General features: G+C 37.8%; 1 protein-coding gene across 1 annotated transcript in view; it reads left to right on the plus strand.

Annotated features, from left to right (window-relative positions):
- Positions 1-20511, plus strand: part of LOC126195665 (uncharacterized) — a 145231-nt gene that overhangs the window by 21110 nt on the left and 103610 nt on the right. The window contains exon 3 of the mRNA XM_049934290.1: positions 18325-18484. Within this exon, the coding sequence (XP_049790247.1) occupies positions 18325-18484 (160 nt within the window). The remainder of the gene's footprint in view (positions 1-18324; positions 18485-20511) is intronic.

Here is a 20511-nt window from a genome sequence, read left to right on the forward strand (position 1 = left end):
TAGAATGTTGCCGTTGGTTTATGGACATGCTGATGCATTATTATTCATTTATATCTACATCTACATAGTTGCTCTACAATTCACACTTTAAGTGCCTGGCAGAGGGTTCATCGAAACATTTTCATACTACTTCTCTATCATTCCACTCTCGAATGGTGTGTGGGAGAAAGGAACACCTAAATCTTTCCGTTCGAGCTCTGATTTCTCTTATTTTATGATGATGATCATGTCTCCCTATGTAGGTGGGTGTCAACAAAATATTTTCGCCTTCAGAAGAGAAAGTTGGTGATTGAAATTTCGTAAATAGATCTCGCCTCAAAGAAAACCGCCTTTGTTTCAGTGACTGCTACCCCAACTTGCGTATCATATCAGTGACACTCTCACCCCTATTGCATGATAACATGAAACGAGCTGCCCTTCTTTGCACTCTTTCGATGTCCTCCGTCAGTCCTACCTGGTAAGGATCCCACAGCATGCAACAATATTCCAGCAGAGGACGGACACGTGTAATATAGGCGGTATCTTTAGTGGGTTTGTCGCATCTTCTAAGTAGTCTGCCAACGAAGCGCAGTCTGTGTTTTGACTTACCCACAATATTATCTGTGTGGTCTTTCCAATTTAAGTTGCTCGTAATTATAATTCCTAGATATTTAGTTGAATTGACATCCCTTAGATTTGTGCTATTTATCTTATACCCAAAATTTATCAGATTTCTGTTAGTACGCATGTGGATGACCTCCCACTTTTCTTTGTTTAGAGCCAATTGCCACTTTTTGCACCATACAGAAATTCTCTCTAGATCATTTTGTAATTGGAATTGATCATCTGATGATTTTACTAGATGGTAAATTACAGCGTCATTTGCAAACAGTCAAAGGGGGCTGCTCAGATTATCACCTAAATCATTTATTATGTAAATCAGGAACAGCAGAGGGCCTATGACACTACCTTGTGGAATGCCAGATATCATTTCTGTTCTACTCGGTGATTTACCGTCTATCACTACGAACTGTGACCTCTCTGAGAGGAACTCATGAGTCCAGTCACACAACTGAGACGATACTTCATTTGCACAAATTTTGATTAATAATCGCTTATGAGGAATGGTATCAAAAGCCTTCTGGAAATCTAGGAATATGGAATCGATCTGACACCCCTTGTCGACAGTACTCTTTACTTCATGGGTTGCACAAGAACGATATTTTCAAAATCCGTGTTGGTTATGTATCAATAAGTCATTTTCTTCAAGGTGATTCATAATGTTAGAGTACAGTATATGCTCCAAAATCCTACTGCAAATTGAGGTCAGTGATATGGGTCCGAAATTCAATGGGTTACTCCTATTTCCTTTCTTGAATATTGGTGTGACCTGTGCTACTTTCCAGTCTTTAGGAACAGACCTTTCGTCAAGTGAGCAGTTGTATATGATTGCTAAGAAAGGCGTTATTGTGTGTGCATACTCTGAAAGGAACCTGATTGGTATTCCATCTGGACCGGAAGACTTGCCTTTCTTAAGTGATTTGAGTTGTTTTGCGACACATAAGATATCTACTTTTATGTCACTCATGCTAACAGCTGTTCTGGTTTCGAATTCTGGAATATTTACTTTGTCTTCTTTTGTGAAGGAATTACAGAAAACTGTATTTAGTAACTCCGCTTTAGTGGCACCATCATTGGTAACATTTCCATCGCTATCGTGCAGTGACAGTATTGACTGTTTTCGGCACTGGTGTACTTTACATACCACCAGAATCTCTTTGGGTTTTCTACCATATTTTGAGCCAAGGTTCAATTTGGAAACTATTAAAAGCCTCTTGCATTGACATCCGCACTAAATTTCGAGCTTCCGTGAAACTTAGCCAATCTTGGGGATGGTAGCAACGTGACAAAAATGTTAACTTTGCAGAAAAAAATTATCAGAAGCATATGCAGTGCAAAACCAAGAGAATCTTGTTCACCATTATTAAGAGATCTTAAGAGACTAAGTGTTCCCTCATTGTACCTGTATGAAATAATTCTTTTCACAAGTATTAACCCTAAACTCTTTTTGTCAAATAATTTCCAGCATAGTTACGAAACTAGAAACAAAGAAAGCTTCATGCTACCTACACACAGGCTTAATCTTTTTGCACAGGATCCACAATATATGGGAATGAAAGTATACAGTAAACTGAAAGACACAAATTTTGGAAAGGTCCAAGCTGAGGGAGTAAAAAGAGAATTGTGTAGCACCCTGGTGCAGAAATATCTTTACTCTGTTGATGAATTTTTTAATGATCTCACCATCTGAGCAGGATAAAAACAATAATAATAAATAATATTCATATTTTATTGTGGTTATATTAAAAAAATATTGTATTCCATGTAGGCCTATAATTTATCATTGTTATAGCTGACGAGTCTCCTGTACATAAAATCAGTGATTTAACTTGTACATTATGAGACAATAAAATATTGATTCTGATACACAGGAAGACTAGAGAACTGATCTGACAGACTCTCACAGAAAAAACATCTGAAATGAAGTTCCCTGATGAAATATCTGATCTTTCAGAAGTACGTACTGTAGTTCGACAAAGAGGTGGTCTCTCCCCACATCTGTTTAACATTGTATTAGACAAAGTGATAAGAGAATGGGAGAGATAAATTGTAGGTATAACCACCAGGATTTCAGGACGGAGAATCAAAATGAAGTGCTTAACTTTTTCTTATGATCTAGCTATCTTCACTAAGGCTAGTGAGAAAACCAGGTATGCCATAGGCCTATAGAAGTTACATGAGCATTAAACAAAGGTCTTCAAATATCATAATACAAGACTCATTTTATGGAAAATGTAGATAAAAGTATCAGAAGATTCACACTACAAATAAAATATGGGACAATTTCATATGTGCCTTCTTTTCAATATTTCAGAGAAATCAAAGCACCACCTGGACTAAACAGTAAAGCCAGTTTAGAAAGAGCCATCAAACTCTAGAAAGCATGCAGAATAACATGGAATAACTACAATAAATGACTGATGTGAAACTTGGGTATTACAAGACAACTGTCTCACCTGAAGCACTATATGCCTCAGAAACTACATCTCTAGGAGAGCATTAAGAATGAATGAAATTGCAAATGAAGAGTGAAAAATTCTAAGAAAAATTTAGGTCCCACTAATACAAATGGCATGCGGACTAAAAGAAATACTAGAAATCTATACAAAGCAATGGACAAGTTCTCTGATGCAATATGTAGAAGATGGTTGAAATTCCATGGACACATCTGCAGAATGGGCACCATTAGCTTAACAAGAAAACTGCTTAATATAAAAAATTCAAAAAAGGTAAAAATCACTTGGTTAGAAGAAGTTCAGCAGGACTTAAGAGAAGTGAATGCCGCAGAAGATAACATCAGGGAATACACTAACACTTTGGAATCCTAGTTGCAAATCATGCAAGAGGGAGGGGGGGGGGGGGAGACACTGAAAAATATTGGACACAAGAAACAACACAGCAAATTCATTAAGAGATTTTGGAAAGAGGATAAGAAAGAGATGCTGTCAGATCAAGCTAAAAAGTTTGAACATACTCTTCAACTGGGTGTAACAAAGAAAGAAGAAGAATACTAGAAGGAGAAATGATTTTTTATTTATTTATTTATTTATTTATTCATCCGTAGGCAACTTGTGTTGTATGGATGTCGTCAACTGTATACATGGTATGAGTATATACATAATAGTACTTCTGGTAGTACATATTTCTATGGTGAAACTTAATCGTTTGTACCCAAAACAAATACAGACCAATCTTAGTTACAAATAAATATAAATTTACAAATGTATTCTTGCATGGATTACACAAAACAAATACATACTAGTCTTAATTAAAGATAAATATAAATTTACAAAGGTACTCTTGCATGAATTGAGGTGAACACATGTCATTTACAGTATTCTTTGACAGTATAGTAACATTTATCTGCTAAATAATTTTTTGCAGCTTTCCTAAAGGCATGTATTCCAGTTTCAGCTTTGATCTTCTCTGGAAGTCTATTATACATTTTTAATCCATTAAATAATAAACTATTTTGGGTTTTTGTTTTGTTTTTTCGTATGAAAGGAGTGATGCACTCATCCGTAAAAATCTTTGGCAATCTATCTGGTGATATAAATATTTCAAGGGATAATAAAATTACAGTCAACATGGATGGAAGTAATATCTGCTTGACAACTCCTATACTGCAGAAGAATTTCTGAACAGAGTGTGTATGTGTATGTTTAAGAGAAGGACACATTGAATATACTTTCAGGATGGACCCAGTCTCACTTATGCTCTGGTCCATAGCTGTAGATATTATATCTCCTGAACTATGTGTTGTGCAATGACATAACTGAGCAGCTTGTTGTGCAATGACATAACTTAGCAGCTACATTCAATAGTACAAGTGAATACTGTCTGCAAAATTTGGTGCAAATAGATTTAGTAGTAAAGAAATGACAAATAAATAAAAAAGAAAAGAAAAAAAATGAAGAAGTAGAAGAAGAAGAGAGAGAGAAGTGCAAGTAGGACTCACCTTCTGAGGGTTCTGTACAAACTTAATTATGTATGTAAATAGCTCATCTATAAGTTGTGATGAGTGAGTTTGCAAGTATCAAGACAAATATCATAAATGGTCAAATCTTTTGATTTCAATGACTGCCGAGGACCATAGCCCTTGGCAACTGACATGAATCTCAATTTGATATCTCTACCCATTTTTGAGAAGAATAGGTCTTGACAAATGCCTGTACCTTCTGACTGCACTGACTTAGAGGATTAAATTTCTTACACGACACTGGGTCCATGGACATTATTATTTGACATTAACCTGGTTTTAACAGAGGGAAAGACGGACAACAAACAGCAAAAATATTTTTTTAATGTGATATAATTACAAGTCAACATTTTTCAGATTTTTCCTTTACTTATCCTGTGAAACCTTGCTTTTTGCCAAATTTCAAGTCAATGGAAAGTAACCTATAGTTACACATATACCACTGAGTGTACCTGCATAATTATATCAGTGTGTGATATGTAGCTAAGGAGATATGACTCATAAACATTGAAAAACTAGCTTTTCCGTAACACTCAGTACAAATTACTAAGACCATACTTATGCAGTGTTTGAGAATAAGAGCACTTAGCAACTTCCAAAAAAATTTTAAACATACATAATCCAAAACGTTTTACAGCTTTTCCTCGCTTACATGCGTAACGTCAAGTATTTATCACATAAATTAACTCATTTGTAAAGTAACCAGAAGCTTGAAACTGTTTTATGCATGGTAGTTTGCTTCTTTAAATAAACAGGGCTTTGCTGGCATTGATAGATAATGTGAGGGTACAGTTGAACACATAATTTAAACTTTTTAAATTTTTTTAAATTTTGTGCGACCACAGTAATCTATTAACGGAATGTAAATTAAGTGAATAAAACTTAAATGAATTAATTATGTTCTTAGAAGAGGAGTTTGTGGCACAACTTGACTACAGGGTGGCACATGAAATGTGTTACCATTTTGTTTTTGAATATAAACTTTATTGTCAATACAATCTGAAAGGAACATATACTACAATGAAGAGCCGTCCATGGAGATTTGTCCTAACTCAGCACATGCTCAATATGTCCTCCATTTCGTTTCCAAATGCCCTTCAAATGAACACTCAAGTTAGTGATTACCCTACGGCACACGTCTTCTGTAATTTCACTGAAAGCTTGAATAGTAAGTCTTCTGAGCTCCATTAAATCATGTGGACGTTTTGGGAAAATTTTTTCCTTTAGGTACCCCCCAAAGAAAAAAGTAACATGGATTGAGGTCTGGACTATTGGGGGACCAATTTTGTCCATCATTGAAGCGACCTGGAAATTTGAGTGAAATGATCCGCATGTCGAAATGCTCGTGTAAAAACTCCAACACAATGTTTGCAGTATGTGGTCTTGCTCCATCTTGCATGAACCACTGCGTGTTGAAGGGCAAGGCAGTAGCAAGAAGCTGTGGAATGAAGCTATTGCAAAACATTCTCAAATAACACTCGCTGTTCGCAGTTTCTTCAAAGAAAAAGGGTCCAGTAAGTTCGTGACTGGAAATTGCTGCCCACGCTGTAATCCTCGGAGCATAATGTTGTCGTTCATGAAGCACTTGTGGGTTTTCAGTGTCCCAAAAGCGTACATTTTGTTTGTTAATCACACTGTCTAAATGAAAATGTGCCTCGTCTGAAAACCAAACGTCGTTGAGAGTTTCTTCCCTATCCTCCGCCCACTGAGCAAACAGTAGTCTCTGCTGCTTGTGTTCTTCAGTGCACAGGTCATCGTGTATGAGTACACATGGAGGTCGCTTTTAAGAATGCGTTTAACGGAGCGTCTGGATATTCCCAGTTGCACTGCTGCCTTTCTAAATGATTTCCCGGGATTTCTCTGTACAGCAACTCATACCACTTCAATATTCTCTGGCAAACAAACAAGCTAGGCCGAGGTCGCTTCGCTTCCAATACTGTTCCTTCCTGTACAAATTTATCATACAACCTGTGGATGGTCTTCTTGCAAGGGGCCCATCGTGTGTTAAACTGTTGTCGAAAACGCCTCTGACTCACAACAACGCTTTTCATTTCATGAAAAAGTAACCCAATTGCCGATCGTTTCTGTGTTGTCAGTCTTCCATTGTCAGCCATTGCTGCTTACTAGTCTCCTAGTGGCAGTATTGTGAATTACATGTCATTTCATAACTCATTTATTTTTCCAAGCTCTGCTGGTACTGCTGTAGAGATCCCAGCGGGATATCTAATGTGTGTCATAAATTGTGAAAGAAACAATTGGTAACACATTTCGTGCGCCACCCTGTAGAAGAAGGGATCGGTTGGTAGGACATGTTCTGAGGCATCAAGGGATCACCAATTTAGTATTGGAGGGCAGCGTGGAGGGTAAAACTCATAGAGGGAGACCAAGAGATGAATAGTAGGTACTGGGAGATGAAGAAGCTTGCGCAGGATAGAGTAGCATGGAGAGCTGCATCAAGCCAGTCTCAGAATTGAAGCCCACATCAACAACAGTGATCTTCAGTGTGAAGGCTGATCAATTGTAGCTCTCCATACTGGTCCACCCTGTGCAAATCCTTGCGTAACTACACTGCAACGTACAACCACTTGCACATACTCATTGTGTTCGAGACTTGGCCTCCGTCAAAAATTTTAACTTCCTACACTTCCCAGTGTTAAACTTGTAAACTCTGTCCACAGGCCGTGGCTGGCCAATTGGTACCAGCCTCCTGCCATGTCATTGTCTGCCAATGGCATTATTGGATGGACGTATAGTGGGGGTTGGGATCAGCACACTGCTCTCCTAGCCACTGTCATTTTTGTGACTTGGAGCCATTACTACATGGTCAGGTACCTTCTCAACTGGCATCAGTAGGCTGAGTGCACCCTGTTTCAATGCTCCTTTTAAGGAAATATCCCTGACAGTACAGGGGATTGTACCCAGGCCCTCCTCATGGTAGTTAGCCACACTCACCACTCAGCTATGGAGGTGGACCTTCCCTCAATTACCAAAGTAATTATGCCTTGATATCTCAAAATGTATCATATCAAACTATCCCTTCGTTGGTAAGGTTGTTCCATAAAGCTCTTTTCACTCTGGATAGACACAAAACCTTGACCCGCCCCAATAGTACAAGTGTATATGCCTCCATGCTCCATAGACGATGAAGAGATCTGGTTGGCCAGTTGATCTGGGAAGACTCACAGACATAACTGCCTCAATAACAGTAACATATCAAATAATGTGCTGACCAATTTGTTCATTGTCATTAGAAGAAATGTGATTACCACAGATAAAAGTCCCCATTCTACATACACAAAGCCTTGGATGGAATCACAGGGTCAATGAAATCAATCAAGTAACTATGAAAAGGAATACTCATAGTTGAGACAAATAGAGCAACAAATCTCTAGGGTTAAAAAGTGCACGGGGAATATGCTATAACCATGGAGCTACATATTTCATTTAATGACTATAAAAGTTTCATATGAGGTACTGGTGGAAGTAAAGCTGTGAGGACTGGTTGTGAGTTGTGTTTAGGTAGCACAGTTGGTAGAGCACTTGCCTGTGAAACGCAAAGATCTTGAGTTCAAATCTCAGTCAGGCACACAGTTTTCATGTACCAGGAATGCCCAGTGTTTTCTGAAAAGAAAACATTTCAGAGAATTAAGATCACTCAGCATATGCATACAGTGGGACAAAAAAGATATGTAACACAACACTGGATTATATAATAATGAAATCATTCAGCTCAGCAACTGAATGACCCAGTCCTGAAACTGATGCGGGCACAAAAAGAGATCCACAGCTATTATCTCCAACACCTACACTTATCAATGTGATTGTGGAGCGGCCCCCTTCAACAATACAACAGTGAAGGCACAACCAAGAGATTGACTATGAAAGAATCACTGCTGTTCAGGCAAGCATTTCCCCTCAGCAAATTAACAGCCAAATTCACAATCAATCTTAAAGTGAAACTAAGCCTCTGACTACCCAAAAATTGTCACAAAGTAAACACCTAGAAAAAGGAATTGCCAAACCCAGAAGATCAGCCTTAAACCATCTGACTACACATCATTTGTATTTGACTGATGACCTACAAGATAACTTTTCAAATAATGTATTATGGATATTGATGTCTGCTCCAATGAATCCAATTAAACTCAACTCTAAATGAGATAGCAATCCGTGGTTAAAGGGCCACAGGCATCAATAGACAAGCTGCTGCAATCTTTATCCATCTCTTGGGCAAAAGTAGAATGCCCCTCCGAAGAACCAAAAACCATGTGGTGTGAGGAAGAAAAAATGTAAAATAAAAACTGACTTGGCAACTACAATTCCTTCAGCTACAACTCGTCCTAAATGTGAATATGAATATGAATTTTGACAGTGCATCACCCACCAAGATTGTGCAAGAACAACAGTAAGGGGCAGTCAGATGAAAATGAGACAGATGGAGGAAAAGTAAGTAAACCATATATTATTTCAAAAGCAATCAACATAACTGTTAATACATTTATCCTACTGTGAGACAAGATGGTCAGTACCACCATGGAAAAATGTTTGTAGTTATCTATGGAACCATGATTGTATCCAGGCATGCAACTCTTCATCCAAGGCAGATTGACAGCCATGAATGTCTTTCTTCAGGCTCACATGTTGCCAAGATTCGTTTGACTACACTGCAAAAGTTTTGCTGGGAAGCCCTTATACATCCTCCAGACAATCCTGATCCCTCCTCATGTGATTTCTGTATTTTTGGAGCCCCAGAGACAGACATTCATGGCCTTTGATTTGTTTTGGATGAAGAGGTGTATGCCTGGATACAATCATGGTTCTGTAGGCAAACAACAAATGATCATCTTGTCTCATGGGGGGGGGGGGGGGGGGCAAATGTATTAACAATTATGGCATTTACTTTTGAAATAATAATTATATTGTAATTATAATACTGCTACAGTGAAACTGCAATGGCTATTTCTACCATCCACCACTTTCTACCACTTATCTAAATGTCTGCAGCCAATCTGATTGTAGTCACTGCACTACAGGAAACTGTTTTTCCCAGGTGATTGTCACCTTATCATCAGAAATTGCAATGCATACCACGAGAACCATGCAAATACAGACAGAGCATCTAGAGGAGTATGTTCATTAGCAGGTGCAGCTTGTAATTATAGGCTCTATGGTGAAGCTGCCCTGAAATATATATTAAAATAAGTTTCTCAATAATGTAGTACAGAATTTAAATTTTAGAATGTGTTTCACATATTTTGCACACTGATTGACTAGAATTATTTAACTACTGGTCAATCTTTTTGGAACTGTTGATATGTGATGTCATGCGGTGTTTTTCAGACAGGTAGTAGGTAGTCTTAAGGCTGCACCTAGAAATGCTGCTTAGCTCTATGTAGCAGAGGTTTGGTGGCATGGCTTGCTGGGAGTACAGCTCTTATGGGCATCCCAAAGACTCTGGTGTTTCAGCTTAAGAGTGTCCTACCAACCTGCACACAATATTCACGCTCCACTGGTTACATCAAAAGGCAATGAACCGGGTTGTTGGAACTTCACTATCAAATCTCTGTCTTTTTCCAGAGAATACATGTTTGGCTAGAGTCTGATATTGTCCCCTCCCCCCTCCCAAAATTTTGGCTGTGATGACAGACTGATACATAGCGTAGCCCAAGGTCTAGGTTAGTTCTGATCGATAAATGTTCTGCTTTCTCCAATATAGAAACAATGAGTCACACCTGTTCATTAGTATGTGTTCAGTGAAGAATTGCCCTTAAGTACTAAATTAGAAGCAGTTGCAGCACAGCTACCAGTTACCTGTCAAGGTAACAGTGTGCAAAATTTATCTGCCACTAGACAAGGAGCTCTTCCTCCAAAATGTTATTGACCTAGTAGACCAGTTACCATCACCAATGCTACTATTAGGATACTTCAGTCCACAAGCTCTACCTCCACAACACCACAGAATCAGCCCACTGCAGCACCACACATGGCACATACTCCAGTTAACAAATCAACAGCTTTCTGCCCGGTTTACTGTGCTAGAATACCTATGAAGACCTATGCAATAGTGATTGTTTCCCAGTGATTTCCCTACCCTTCTCAACTTCCAACAAGTAAAATGCTCACCATGCTGGATATTCTGAAAGTCAAACTGGCCAGTCTTTAGCTTCAAAGTAAAACTTATTACTGACCTTTTAACTAGAAGAGACAGTCCATACAGAATATCACTAAATATATTTTACGTATTGCAGAAAAGACAAATACTTCCTTTTTGGGTTCCCCTTACTGGAAACTTGTACCCTGTGGCTAGGTGGCCAGAAGACATTGTAGTCATTGTCAGGGAACACAGATTAGCATTTCAGCATCAAGAATGTCATTCCTCCACAACTAAGACAATTTTAAAAGAATGTCAGCAATGTCACATTACCTAGTAAAAAAGAAAAAGAAGAGCTGTTGGGAACAGTATGTATCATCAGTGAGTGTTCATATTTCATCATGTATATGGCAAGTTACATCAGATCAGAGGCCACCAGCTTCCCACAATCACTGTGTGAATATCCACCAACAGCAAAATTATCACCAATTTGTCTTGACATTGCCAAACACCTCGCCCTGAAATTTGTCAGGACGTCTGCATTCAGCAGTTATCTTCCTACATTCTTACATCATAGGGTCACATTGGAATCTATCAACATTTCATTTTGCTCACATGTAGTGCAGTACAGTGACCCATTCAGCAGATGAGAGCTTCTCAGTGCACTAACTCAGCACAGACATATATCACCAGGGACAGATAGGATCCACAATCAGATTATAAAACACCTTAACAAAAAGAGGAAAACTCACATTCTCAAAAATTTTAACCGTGTATGGTAAAAGAAGAAAATCAAATCCCAGTGACAAGAAATTACCACCATCTCCATCCTGAAACTGTGGAAGATCCACACTTTTTACACAGTTATAGACCAATCAGTCTGACAAATAGACTGTGCAAGCTATTGGAAGGAAAGATAAACTAGCCTCAACTCATGTGGGCTCATAGCCCTGTACTGCTGCGGCTTCTTTTAATTCTGATCTACTATCTAGTGCATTTGAACTACATAGTTAGAGATGATTTTGTACATTAATCACAGTGATCCTGGACTTGCGCAAAGAATGTGAAACCACCTGGTGCCACTACATCCTTACCACACTCCATAGACAGCATTTTATGGTACCTGCCAATCTTCATCAAGAACTTCTTATTTATATGATTGTTCCATGTACATATTAGAGCAAGCCTCGGCAAACATCACACATAGGAGAACACATGTCCCTAGGGATCAGTCTTGAGTGTTGCACTCCATCATGATCAAACACCCAACACCATGGTCACCATTATCTCACCAGCACAATTTGTAGATGACTTCTGTGTACACTATAGTGCCACATCAATGTACATTGCTGAACACTAGCTCCAGAGAGCCATTTGAAAGGCACAAACAAGACTGGGTCCAGAAACATGGTTTAAAATTCTCTGCATAAAAAATCCAGTTCATGCATTTCTGTTGGCTGAGAACAGCTCTTCCTCACACTGAACTAACTAGAACTGTCTGAACAATGCTACTATTGTGTCTTTTCTTTGGTAGCAAACTGCAATGCTATGCCAACTGAAAATAAACCTACTTGATGAAACTCAGCGCACTGCAGTTCCTCATCCGCACCGACTTGGAGAGGGCGGATGGGGACAGATACATATTTCTCTTATGATTTTATAAGTTGCTAGTTCTGTCATACGTAGACTCTGGGTGCATAACATATGGATCACAGCTGTGGTGGTATTATGCCGCTTGACCCTGTCCACCACATCATGGATTGCTGAATGGAACTTTTTGCACAGGCTTCATCAACAGTTTTCTAGCAGAGGCTGGAGTGTCGGCACTAAAAGTCGGGTGACAGGAACTAATGTTATTCATTTCTGTTCCATATTGTCAGTGCAGGCTATTTACAATCTGAACAGACAAAGCAGATTGAGTATGACTGAAACCTCTGAGAAACAACCTCTGGAGGTATGTGGAGGAAGATCTCTTTCTGCTATATCTCCAAAACAGGTTACTCAGTCTGTGACATGTCTAGATTTGTCCCTCAGGTCAAAGAAGAATACCAATCTAATGACCTTCCATTGACTGTTTTGCTCAGTTCTCAGTGATTACCCCAACTCAGAAACTATCTACACTGATGGCTCCAGGATTGACCAGCTAGTGGATTTTTCTTTTGCTTGCAGTGGTGTATCTGAACAACACTCTTTACCAAATACATGTAGTGTGTGCCACATAAACACTCAGGAGAGTATGAGCTTCCTAATAAGATGTGAATCAATGCACAGTTTACAAACTATTGACCTATGTTACATACATAATGTTCTTGCATACATCATTCAGGACCAGCTAGCACAGTTTCATGATGTTGACCTTCATGTCAAATTCATTTGGAATATGCCAAGCAATCTAGTCTATTGGAACCCCTCCATTGATGTACAATCCCAATTAATACACCTAATCCTAAAAGGAATGCCAAATCACAATACCTAGCAAGAACTCATCCTGTGGAACAGTCAACAAATTCTGCCTGTAGTGGTCACCAGCTACCCTCCCCCGCCCCTGTCTCCTCCCCTTAGTCCATAGTCCACCATATGTTACTACTACAACACATCAGAAACCCAGACATCATACTTATTGTCCTAGACATTGGTCTACTTCAGTATCACTACAACAGATGGTCTTCTGTAATGGAAAACAAAGTATTTTTTTCCTCCGCATCATCAATAGCTTTTTGAACATTAAGTCATCAAAGGGAGCAATGAAAATGCAGTTTGGTCCCACAAAACAACTGTCATTATCATCATCATCATCATCATCATCATCATGAGTTTATGAAGAATTTGAAAAATGTAAGCTGAGATCACAAAAAATTAAAAGAGAAGTAAATTTAAATGTGATGGCGGACTGAAGTTTTGTACTAGTTAAGAGGAAGAAAAGAAATGGCTGGCTCTGAGCACTATGGGACTTAACATCTGTGGTCATCAGTCCCCTAGAACTTAGAACTACTTAAACCTAACTAACCGAAGGACATCACACACATCCATGCCCAAGGCAGGATTCGAACCTGCGACCACAGCGGTCACGCGGTTCCAGACTGAAGCGCCTAGAACTGTATGGTCACACCGGCTGGCCAAGAAAAGAAAAATAAGAGAATGTGGATTGGAGGAAAAGAATGAAAGATGAGCAACATAGTGAAATTTTGCAGAGAGTACATTCTAATTGATGCTAATACTTGGTTTCAGAATTATGAAATAAGGTGGTTGTGTACTTGGAAGAGACATAGTGACACCACAAGGCTTCAGATAGTTTCTATAATAGTTGATCAAAGGTTTTCAATGTCATTAGCCACATTTAGGAATTGAAATGAATCAATGATAACAGGTGAAAATTTTTGTCAGACTGTGACATGAACCCAGATCTCCCATGTAACGCTAGCTGTCGTTTTAACTACCTTGGCCATCCAAGCACCATTCCCTCTGTTACACAAATTCCAGCATCTTACTATTAGCATAGTATCACCTACCTGTGAAACTCTTATATATATGGTGCAATGACTGAAGATCCTTTTTGTGTTCTCTGCTTGTCGCAATGAAAGGAGACGACCTAAGATGCATCCATTCAGTGTGGATTCACATCAAGCCTAATCTGTGCTGGGAATCTGAAATGCTAAGTAAGGGGCTCTTGCAGGAATCTGAAATGGCAAATAAGAGGTTCGTGGGTATATGATAGTAAGACAGAGATTTCAAATCAGTTTTCAAACTGAGTAAGATTTTCAGGAGAAGATGTGGACTCTGGCCATAATTTATTAGTTACAAAATTCAGATTAAAGCTGAAAAAATTGCATAAAGTTATGAAATTAGCAAAAGGTAACTGGATATGTTGAAACAACCAAATACTGTTTGGAGTTTCAAAGGCAGCATTAGGCAATGACTGACTGAAATAGTTGAGAGAAATACAATATCAGATAAATAGAAATGAAAGAAGAGGAACTGCAGGTTATAAAGACAAGATCTAATAGGAATCCTTATTGAGAAGCTTATTTTAATTGATGAAAGAAGAAAATATAAAAAGGCTACAGATTAAGAAGACAAATAAAAATACAGACGTCTAAGAATGAGATTGATGATAAGTGCAAAGTTGCAGAGCAGGAATGGTTAGAGGAGAAGTGCAAAACTCTGGAATCATGCATGACTATAGGCAGGATAGACGCCATTATCGGTAAATTGAAGAAACCTTTGGTGAAAAGAGAAGAGACTTTGGAAACTTTTCAAAAACAAGAAAACATTAGGTAAAATACCTCCTCACAGCTGTTGTTGGAAGAGGGGAACACATTGCTGCTAAATAAAACAGAAACAGCTATCTTGTTGTACCTTATAATCAGTAAGAATGTAATCTTGCCAGTGCATGTTCATGAAATTACAAGTATGATAGAAATATGTGTATGAGGCAGTATGGAGATAACAGCAGAACATAGAGGAACAAATATGGCAGATATGAACATGACTAATGGCAGGCATATTGTTTATAACTAAGAAAAATCATCAACCCAGTGCAAATATACAGTGAATGCAAAAACACAATGAGACTGTCAAGACTAGAAGAGGATAATACTATAATGGTAACTTTCAGGCATGTCTTGAGAATTGATCATCTATACAGCAAAAGAATAACCTTCCCATCTCCAGAATTCATTGACAGAATTCAGCTAAAAGCAAGAACTTTACCAACAGAAATATATGACATTTGGGATCTGTGAAGAAAAATTTCCATTGGATGTTGTAAATTATTGGAGCTCAGTCTTGTCTACAGTTATAGTGTTCAAATTCCAGGCCAAACTATTTTTTATTGCAGATTATCAATGCTCCAGTGTGATGTATGCAATAGGCATGGATGAATGAATTAAAAATAGCTCAGAAAATAGACATGAGATTTGCATCTGTAACACAGGACTGTAGGAAAATCATAGCTTGTCTGTATCCAGGGGCTTAATACAAGAAAAGAGAAAATGCCATTCAGGCCAGCATCTGCACAGGTGATAAAGGAAGGCCAGACCCTATGGCAGCAATTATAGTTTTTATGACATACACTGAAATAATGAAAATTAGTTGGCTCTGTGCCAATCATGCTGTAGCTATAGAAGTAACGGACCAGGCTGGACATTTCACAAATACATATTTGCAGTATTGTCACAAGGGACAAATATAATCAGAGAAACTAAATGCTGTAACTGCTGTAGGTAAAAGCACAAATCAAGTAACAACAAAAGAAAAATAACTGCTTAGGTTCAGCAAAGAAACAAATGGCAATCATTTAGAGCTGTAAGATTTAATACAGGAACTAGATTTACAAATTGTCAACATACCTCTAAACCCCCCACACTTCACAACAAAGCTGCTGCCTCAGATGTTGACTTAATCCTAGACAGTTGTGAAATACCCTTAGGAAGGATATGTCATGGACAGTGGGAGAAAGTCTTACAGTCAGCGACCATAACCTTCTGTTGCACAACCACAGAAAATTCCACCAGAAATTAATTGGTGCCAAAGAATATGAGAGGCAACTATGAATTTATAGCAATACCAGACAAATATACAAAGACTTGTGGAACCACAAGAAGGGACAATCATGTGAATATTTTGTTAAAGAATGCCTTAACCAGTGGATAAGACCATGGGTGACCTTATATTTGTCACCAGGTTATATGGTGTTCCACAAACATTAAAAATTTGTATTTGTAATGTTTGTGGAACACCATATAACCTGGTGACAGAAAATATAAGGTCATCAGTGGTCTTATCTACTGTGAGAAACAGTGGAATTTGTAAACAGAGCTTTAGTGTCATCATTATCTCCATAGAAACATATGACATGGAAATTTTGATGAATATTGTGTGTGGATTTGAGACTTTATGATTACCTGAAGTATTGCCAGAAGTGAAAGAAATGAAAAGATGTGGATAAAAATTCTAGAACTCACTGGGGATAGAACCCTAGACATTTAGATCTGTATACCACTTTATTATATTAGACATTCCTCCACTTTGGGGGATTTAAATTGTTTTTGAGGATGTGATGATTTGTACTCTGGGAGCCAAAACATGTTTTGAATTTGACACTTGTCTCTCTCTTTTTGCCTGTTCCCTGGAACTAGTTGATAGTCTTGCTTGTTCACAAGTACAACAAATTTAGTGAACCCAAATATTCCTGAGCCAGTCGTGAAGAGTGGCAATTGGTGAAGAATTGTCCATGAAAGGAAGTTATCAAGGTCAAGACCTAGTGTGGCAAGAACTTTTAATTTTTATGTAATTGGGTTGAACTTCTTTAATTTTTTGAATGTTCTCCAAACTTTGAAACAAAACAGATCACTTTTTTACTAAAATAATATTAGCATTGTCAGTAAGTGTATTATAGCTACATTAATTAGTAAATATGATACATATTTCCAGAATTAAATTTTCACTCCACAACAGTGTGTGCACTGATGTGAAAATTCCTAGCGTATTAAAAATGTATGCTAGAGCAAACTTGAAATGGGACCTTTACCTTTTGTGGGCAAGTGATCTACCAACTGAGCTGTCCAAGTATGATTCCTGACCCTGCTCGCAGCTTTACTTGCACCAGTACCTCATCTCCTACCTTCCAAGCTTCACAGGTGTTGTTCTGCAGAACTTGCGTGACTAACATACATGGAAAAAAGAATATTGCAGAGACGTCGCTTGGCTACAGCCTGGGGATTGTTTCAGAATGAAGTTTTCAGTCTGTGTTGGAGTGTTCTCTGATTTGAAACTCCATGATACTGATGAGAATGTATACGGAAACGATTATACTTTGGATGATACTGTGTTTGCCAGGCTATTTTTATAATAAGATCAATTGCCAATTTTGGGATATAAAAATCAGTAACATAAAAAGTCTTACATATTTTCATCAATCACATAGCACAGTGAGGTAAAATGATTCATTTCTCTTAAAAACACATATTACATGTAACATCTGTTTAAGCGATTAGTATTGCTTCATAATAGAGTTAGCATTTAGAGAAATTTGTTATTAAATTTATGTATTATTGATATGACATGAAGAATATGGTGTTAGAAGAAAAAATAATTTGAAATGAAATAATTATGTATCAGCACTCTGCCATACAACTCTTTGTTACTCTAGGAAACAGAACATTGGGTAGAAAATGAAGTTGATTTTGTTGTTGATCACTAGTTGTATACAGTGGGCAAGCTTTTAAATAATGGAATAAAGTCAGCAAATACAGATTTGTACTTTGTGGGTATGCAACAAAATATAAATTTTAATGATGTAAACATAGCTGTTATATAAACATCTTAATGTCTAAGTTTGATGTGATCCCTGCAACATATAACTATCCAACTTAACTCCCCTGTAATTGGAAATGACTAGAAATTTAATTTGCTTGTAAATGGCTGAGGTGTAATGTAAGTTACATTACTGTTTCTCTCTCCACATTTAACGTGAGTCAAAAACTGGAATAGGACTTTATTTTGTGACAGTTAACTGTGTACATTATGCATTTGCTGCCTCCACCAAATTTCATTTGAGAGGATAATATAATAAAATCTGAAATTTGAAAGTGTATGTTTTTTATATCTGTGTTTTTTAACAAGAAAACACAATTTTTCTGCCATTTTGTAACAGGGCTGGCTGCCACAGTGCGGGTCCTGTATTAGACAGTCAAAATGTACGGAATAGTAGAGAAGATCTGTCTAATATGGCAGCTTACAAGAAGAGAAAAAATATAAGAAAATCTGTTCGCTGCCAGTCAATGCCAGCCACATCAAATGTTACAAGTTGCCAGGTAAATAAATAGACAGTAATCAAATCATGAATAATATTTCAGTGTGTATATATTGCTGGTGTGTATTTAGCATGCCCTTTTAAAGAAATTTGGGATAGTATTTATCATGAATACAGATCAAAGAAAAAAGAACAAATTAAATGAAGCATAGTGGGCAGTCAACTTAATCAAACTAGTATACATGCCACACCTACATCTCTTTTATCACATTTTCACAAATAATAATTTAATTTGTTGTCAGATGGAAGCTTTCAGTCTACTTTTTGCATTATTGTCACCACATGTCACAGAATTATGAAGAAATTTCAAGAAAAGTTTATCTTGTTTAGCAGTGTTTTTGTTCTGCCTACTTGTGACTCATTATCTTCACTATATGGTCAGTAGCACTCTATCCTTGCCATAATATTGTCTTTATTCTATCCTGGATTTTCCAATGTTTGATTTTATCTTTAATTCATTTATTCATACATCGTGTACTGTGAATCCTATCATGAAAGAGAGTCTCCAGGGATGTGGAACAAGACAAATTGTACATTAACAGGCAGAAGAAGCCAATGTTGGAAACTTATATATACTAACATAAGATTATGATTAATGCTAGTCTGCTCGCACTGACAACTGTGGGAGTTACTTCTAGATCATTTTATATATGTATGTTGGGAGATAAAGCAATTGTTTTAGAGAGCAACTGCTGTTTCTCTTAAACTACTCAGCTGCTGTTCTTTATTTAATACTTCAAAACAAAGCCTTATTCAATTTTCCACTGCCCACTGCCTGCAATGTGTATACTGGAATCTTCTTTTCAAGGTTTAACCTGTTGCCTGTTCCAGATTCACAACCAAAATCATCCTCATCTTTTTTTAGGTCTTCCAGTATCTCTTTTTCCATTTGTCTTGTAGTTCAGGGTCTTCTGGGGAATTCTGTGACCTGACATTCTCATGAGGTGTTGTCTCCAATCTTCATGATAATTTTGAACTCTTTCATTCATCAGGTTACCCTCCATTCAGAGGCTGTTGCACGCAGCGACCGTTATTTTGATTTGTAAATAATAGATTACAGCTATCAGTTGTCCTTTGGAATTTTTATTGGCAGATCTAGATTTCAGCTAGAAACTAGCCATTCTCAATGCTCTATCATTTTTGGTCAGTGCATGTAATGCCTGTTGGTTGGGCTTTGTCCACAGTTCATTGAATACTAATTTTCAATGATTTCTAGCTAATTGAAGATGCACAACTTTATGTGCTTGTGTGAGCAATGGCCTCTTGCGAGGTTACCAACTTCAAGTGTTCATTTCATGCAGTTCCTATCGCACTGTATTTTTACCAACAGGGGGAGGGGGGGGGGGAGTGGACCTTCATCATTTACTGCCTGCAGCAATCCCTGTCAGATTTGAAAGCAATTTTGATACACGAGCCATGAAACAAGCCTCTGGTCCCTCTCAGTCAGGATCATTTTTCAACCGCCATTCTGACATTCTGCTACACCACTGCTTGTAGACGTGTTGTACAATCCACTGCAAAATATCAACATAGACAGCAACTTCATACAGCATTTGGCTGTGAGCATGGCCAAACACAATTGCCCTTTTTTACCAGTCTGTCATATTCTTACAATTACTCATGGTTACATACAACGTAAACTTGAAACAAAAAGGTCTCACTGACACTACTTCCTGAGGCTCATGTAGAGGCAGTACATGCTCAATTGCTGCACCATCTGCAAAGGCTTAATCATTCATATGTGTTTGAGCACTGGAGCAACTAATTTTTTGTCTAGGGAGCTTAAGGTGGTGAATTATGAAATTTCTGGATACTTGAGTCTAATGGATTTTCTTCAGTGGCCTAGGAAAAATTAACTGAATTTAATGAAATACTCTTGAATTTAACATCATCTCTTTCACAGCTACTATCTACACGGAACTAAATATCATGTGCCTTTATTTTATGATTATTAATGCTCTAAATTGCCCTTGATGTTTTCTTGGAAGTTTTGACTTATTGTGTTTAGTACATGGTTGCGGCCTCCAT

The sequence above is a fragment of the Schistocerca nitens genome, chromosome 7 (assembly GCF_023898315.1).
Source record: "Schistocerca nitens isolate TAMUIC-IGC-003100 chromosome 7, iqSchNite1.1, whole genome shotgun sequence".
NCBI lineage: Eukaryota > Metazoa > Arthropoda > Insecta > Orthoptera > Acrididae > Schistocerca > Schistocerca nitens.